This window comes from Durio zibethinus, chromosome 13 (assembly GCF_047325235.1).
Source record: "Durio zibethinus cultivar Kanyao isolate XHJ-2024 chromosome 13, ASM4732523v1, whole genome shotgun sequence".
Taxonomy (NCBI): domain Eukaryota; kingdom Viridiplantae; phylum Streptophyta; class Magnoliopsida; order Malvales; family Malvaceae; genus Durio; species Durio zibethinus.
The window spans coordinates 25,454,619-25,460,618 of NC_143174.1; the positions used below are offsets into that span (position 1 = coordinate 25,454,619).

Here is a 6,000-nt window from a genome sequence, read left to right on the forward strand (position 1 = left end):
CCTGGTCACTCAAACTAAAGCGGTGCATCCTTTAAAAACTCTTATAATTAATGAAATTTAAAGTTTATCTTGAAAATTTTTAAATTTCTGTAAAGTAAAAGATCAAACTAATAAATGATACTGATAGAATAATAATTTTAAATATATTTTTAAAATTAAAATTAAATAATATGTCAGTTAGATCGGACCAAACCCAAATTTGAAAATTTCTCTCAATGAGCCGGCCCAAATCGGGCGGACCCAATGGCAGGCTTACTTTCGAGAGTGGACAAAGAGAGTAGTAAAAAGTTTCAGAGGGCGCGTCGGGCGGCTTCTTTTTCTTCCTTAAAGGCAAATTCTCGCTCAATTATAAGCTAGGGTTTAAGACCTCAACTGCTCAAACTTTTCGACAAAGGGGAAAAACGCCGTCGAGTTTTCAACAGCCATGGCGAGCACCAAAGTCCAGAGAATCATGACGCAACCTATCGTACGTTCCTCTTTCATTGTTTCCTTTATTTTTCATAACCTGTCTCCCTATTTACTGATTTACTTCTCTCTTTTTTCCTTGCTCGGTTTTTCTGCGGCAACAGAACCTGATCTTCAGGTTTCTCCAAAGTGTAAGTCTCTATTTCAAGCAACATTTCCTTCTTTTTCTTTTCTACGTTTGCTTGGTTTTGCCTGTTTGTTAATGGGTTGTTTGGCTTTTTCTTCTTTTCTTGTCCATTCGAAATTACTCAGAAAGCTCGGATTCAAATTTGGCTTTTTGAGCAGAAAGATTTGAGGATTGAAGGCCGAATCATTGTAAGTTTTATGTATAACTTTCTTTAAATAAACAGTTTTAAAGCTACCTATTGTGGTAAAGATTTTATTTTTTATTGAATTGTGTTATTTTAATTGCTGCCTCAAATTGTTGCTCAGGAAATTCTAGTTTAGTTTAGCTTTTTTTGGGTAGAAGTGATATTGGACTACACAATGGGTAGAAGGGAAATCCCACCCTGCTCAAAGCAGGTTTCAAACTCAGGCCTCCAAGATAGTCTCAAGCTTTAACCGCTGAAGTGTCCCCTTAGGTGTTTAGTTTAGCTTATACCTTAGACTAATAAATGTTAAGAACAGTGTTATGGATTATCTGTCTCATAGAAATACTGTAGCTATTTTTGGTTTTGCATGAGTCTCATTGCTGTTTTTAATCCCTTGTGTTCTGAATTACTGCTAAGCAGTTATGATTTTTCATGGAACATTTTTATGATTTCTCATTGATCGTGCTAAGTACTGTGTATATGCTTGATATGCAATTAGTGTTCTTTGCTTTATGCACTAATTGGGGTATTCCTTATTTCTGGTTGCATAAGTGTGCAAAACCATTAAAACAGTTACTTCAAACATTCCTTTGGCAACCAATCTGAACCAGTGTAACAGTTAGAACACTCTTGAGTAATTATCCAGACCATAGCTAAAATAAAAAGGTGCTATAAAATGAAGCAAGGTCAAAAGCATCTGTGTCTTTTTTCTATTCAAGCAAATAAAACTAATAGGAACTAAGAATCTTTAGCTATATATATTCAAAATTACACAGTTGGCAAGTTTAAATTCCTACGAAGAAAAAGGCATAAATACTGAAATTTTAAACCCTCCCCCCCCCCCCCTTTGCATATATGCATAACTGCATAGACAAAACTTGTAAATCCTAAATATAAAGTTCTGGGGTTGCTCGAAAGAGGGAAGACTACTAATTTCTTCTGAAGATTATTTAGGGCCTAAAATCTTATAATATAGGAGTGTCTAACTTTTCATTGGCTGACTAAATTACTCAAGTTTGATAGCAATTGAACACTTGCTTGCTTCTTATTCTACAAATGGAGAAATCTGGTTCACAAATTTCAAGAATTCATAAAAAACAATAGGTTGTCCTCATATTAAAAGGTGTAACGTTGCATACGTACTATAGGAGAAAGACATGGTCAAGAAAGGAAAAGCAAAAGCTGAAGCTCTTTAGAAAGCTCTAGTGTGGCAGGACAAGTGAGATTTAGGATGATATGACATGATGTAATGCTCAATGAAGCATGAAGGTATTAATGTTTGTGGGAGAATAAATGAGTGGGTGATACAAGGGTATCAGATGTTGTAGTGTGTTGTAGCTAGTAAGAATAAGGCAGATTGTTGAAGGTGATGTGCTGACCTGTGTAACTATGTTGCTCAGACTCGGGTATGGCTGTTGGATTCAGGTATGTATCTAAGTGTTTTGGATTCAAACTACATGAAATTGAAGACATGGGGATGTGGTTATAAAGGGTTTGAAGTGAGGACAAAGGTGACTCATGTTTGTTTCCAGTCTTGTTGAAATGGATGCTCCATTGAAAATGTTGAGTCCAAGCAACATAGATGGTGACAAATGGCCATTTGGCTAATTTAAGAAAAAAATAGTCCCATATATCATAATTGGTATATGGTATCAATGCTTGATGAAAAAAGGTTTTGACAAGGAATCTCTTTAATAATTCTTGATCTGAGTCCATCAACCCCAATGTTTTTGAAATGTTCCTTCCCCATATAGCTAAGGTAAATAAGGATGATGCTCCAGGTCTCATAATTAATCCTATGGTGACTATTCTACAGTTCTAGTGATATTGTGTTAACTGGTTAATTACTTGACTCAAGAAAGGTAAGCATGCTGGATGAGGCTATGAGAACCTTATATAAATATATATATATATATATATATGCTTGGGATAAAATGAATCAACAGTGAATCTGTCTCTGTGCAGTGCAACAGAATGTGAGAATGCATCAAAGAAATAACATGTCTTAAATGTATACATATATAATGTTTATTATTGGTATGACTCTCAAATTTGGAAAATTAATTTCACTGACAAAAAACTATTAACTCTTTTATGCACTTTGAGATATAATCTTATTGATAATCTTAATAATCAGCTTCTTAATTGCCCTTTTTGTTGTTTTACAGGGCTTTGATGAGTACATGAATTTGGTTCTTGATGATGCTGAAGAAGTTAATATCAAGAAAAAGAGCAGAAAGTCATTAGGTGAAATGTCATACTCTTATTGTTCTGCCTTATTGTATACATATCGTCGTGTTTATTTATTTGTTTGTTTTTTCAGGAAGGATTCTTCTTAAAGGTGACAATATAACTCTTATGATGAATAGGTAAGTGAATTGAAATAAACTCTTACACACACAGTCGCTTACTCACTCTCTCTCCCTCTGACATGTTAAATTGTTTTTTTTTTTTAACAGTGGAAAGTGATGATCATCCCGGCAGATATGTGGACTATCGATATAAGTCTTCTCAATTTCGTGTAGATCAAGCCACTGGCTATTGCTATCTTTAAAACATACCTTCACCTTTCATGTATTATGAGTCACCTTAAAGAAGCTGCTTCTTGTATTTCAGACAGTTACTGGTGCTTGCTTAGTTTATTCCAACGATTGACATGGATGATTCTGCCCTTTGATCTGCATTAATGTTAAGATTTCTGATTAAGTCAGCTTCAAAAAATCTTTATTGACCATTTGTGGCCCGCATTTTTCATGTTATTTTGGTTAACCATGCATGAGTGCTGTCCACTTTCAGTTTATTTCCTGCTGCATCAGTTGGTTTCCTGGGAATTTTTGGGTTCATATCTGGAAACAAAAGATTTTTGCTATAGTTCCTTGATTGGTGTTTCACTCGATGCTTCATGATCTCAAATTTATAAGCATCCTTCCATTTTCCATGGGATGTATTACCGTGTGCAATATGGTGCATCAATTTGGAGGAAATTACTGGCTACAAAAGTCGGGATGGATGTATGAAGGAGGTCAGGGCAGTCAAACAATTAAGCCAAATATAATGTATTTCCACATTTGACTCGCAACCATGGCCGCTGCTTTCTTCTTCCAACCTTTTTGTTCTTTTCCTCTCAAATGGTTTAATAGTAGCATAAAGATGAGGATTGAGAGGATCTAGCCAGCTACTAGTACTCATTAATCCTACCCAGTTTCTACAAGCTTATCATTGATGATATGTTCTGTATGAATTTGCCTTCAGTCACAATCCAAGTGTTGCCCGTGATAGCATATTGTGCTGTTTCTTTGGTTATGGTTTGTTTAGGGCGTTTGATTTTAGCAGCTGTCTAGTAACAAGCGTGATTGTCGTTGGTAGAACATTTGGTTCAATTGAACTTGACACGGAAATAAATTTGTAGGCGTTGCCAATAAGATTGACCATATATAGTTCCCAGTATCTTTTATTCTTGTCAGTTAATTTTTTTTTAATTTTTTTTTACTAGGACTCTCCCTGTGCTGGCATTATGGATGTTTAGCATACTTGCAACCATTAGAATCAATAAATTATCCGCTTAAATTATGGTATTTTGTGTGAATGGGTTGTAGGGGAGCTACAAATAGATATTGGCAAATTGAAAGATCTGATTTGGTGAAATTATCCTGTTCAAATCTAGTCATTGTTTTAGTCAATTTGTCGGATTGCATCAATAAAGCTATTGTATGTGTCTTGGAAGACGTCTCCTTTTTTATTTGCTCACTCTTGTCTCTCAAGTACTGCCTATGGGATAAGACTCCTCCCTTGTAGGATCTCTTTATGTTCACGGCAGCAATTTCCTTTACGTTCCAAGGTGTGAGATTGATAAGAAGATGCTATCAGTAATTTAAATTTTATGATCAATTGAGGGTCAAAAAAAGGAGGGAAACATACAAATATGAGATTAATAAATTTACTTTCATGTAATTGCTTCCATCTCCAAGCATAAGTGGTGGTGCTACTACAAGCTGTGTAGATTGTGCGTCACCTTACCGGGTTATCTAAAAGGAGTAATAAAAAAAAAAAGCTGAAAGGAAAGGTTGAAAAGGACAGTTATCCACTGGCTAAGGCTGAGTGGGTCTTTATTTGTGACCGCTGCTGGTTTAAGAAGGCCACGTTATGGTAAGGAAGTGACAAGGGAAGGAATTACAATGGCCCTAGTGGGATTGGATTGGGTTGGAGGTGGTGGGGGCCATGGCTCTGGTTCTTGAGCAGCCGTGTCTCCAGGGAATCAATTTGTGAATTCAATGTCTGTGCATTAGGGAGCAAGTGCTCTGACCCATTTGGCTCTCTTTTTGGTCACTACCCTTCACGATTACTGACTCAGCCTCCACAGATATCATATCTTAGCTCTCAACCGTTCTCTCACTACAAATAGCTTAACAAGCATTGAGTGCCTGTGTTTTTTTTCCCTTGTTTGGTGCTGAGTGACTTATTCCCTGTCTTTTTCAGCTTGTTTCCTATTGGAAATAATTACCATGCCATGACATGATCGTTAGTGAGAGATCCTTGAAGTTTAAGGAGGAATGTCATATATAGTGGAAGGTTTAGATAGCTGATGAAGAAGCTCTTGCAATTGAAGTGGTATAGAGAGAATTATTAGCAGATCGTAAAAAAAAAAAAGTCAATTCCTACAAAATTACAACAGTATTAAAATCAAGTCAATTCTGAGGAGTGAGATTGATGCATAGTCGTTGGAAGGATTTTGAGTTGTGATATTTACAGAATGAATAAGCCAAGGAAGACTTGATTTTTAAGTGAAGTTGTGGTTTTGCAATGAATGGCAGGACAGTTGACTAATCTGCTTGATTAATTTTCAACTACAAATAGTTGGTTGAGTGGACAAAACAAGTCAATTCCGGATCTTTTTTTTCATGTTTGGAGCAACTCCATTAGCACTGTTTCCTCCTGTGAAAAATCATTAACTTCATCAGAATGAAACTGACAAATAGACTAAATTCTCTCTTTGGTCTTGATTTATGCAAAGAATAAAGTGAGTAATTTATTTCAGTTTATCAGCTGCAGTCTTCTTTGCAAAGCAAACGGAGGGAATCCAAAGGATAAAATGATGAGAAAGTTGAACCTCCATATCTAGCAAAGAAGATAGCTTTGCCATTTCCAAGCGAAACAAGCAACATTCTTTCAGGTCTATGTCGACATGCCATTAGGTAGACAAAGCAATGATCATAATGATTCTCAG

At 35.9% G+C, this 6,000-nt stretch overlaps 1 protein-coding gene across 1 annotated transcript; it reads left to right on the plus strand.

The window, feature by feature from the left end:
- The first annotated feature begins 310 nt into the window (after nt 1-310).
- LOC111303408 (uncharacterized) lies at nt 311-3,510 on the plus strand. Its single transcript, XM_022899656.2, has 6 exons — nt 311-466; nt 570-596; nt 718-780; nt 2,945-3,023; nt 3,100-3,145; nt 3,236-3,510. The coding sequence occupies exons 1-6, from the start codon at nt 425-427 to the stop codon at nt 3,243-3,245; spliced, it is 267 nt and encodes an 88-aa protein (XP_022755391.1). The 5' UTR covers nt 311-424; the 3' UTR covers nt 3,246-3,510.
- Nucleotides 3,511-6,000: the final 2,490 nt, after the last annotated feature.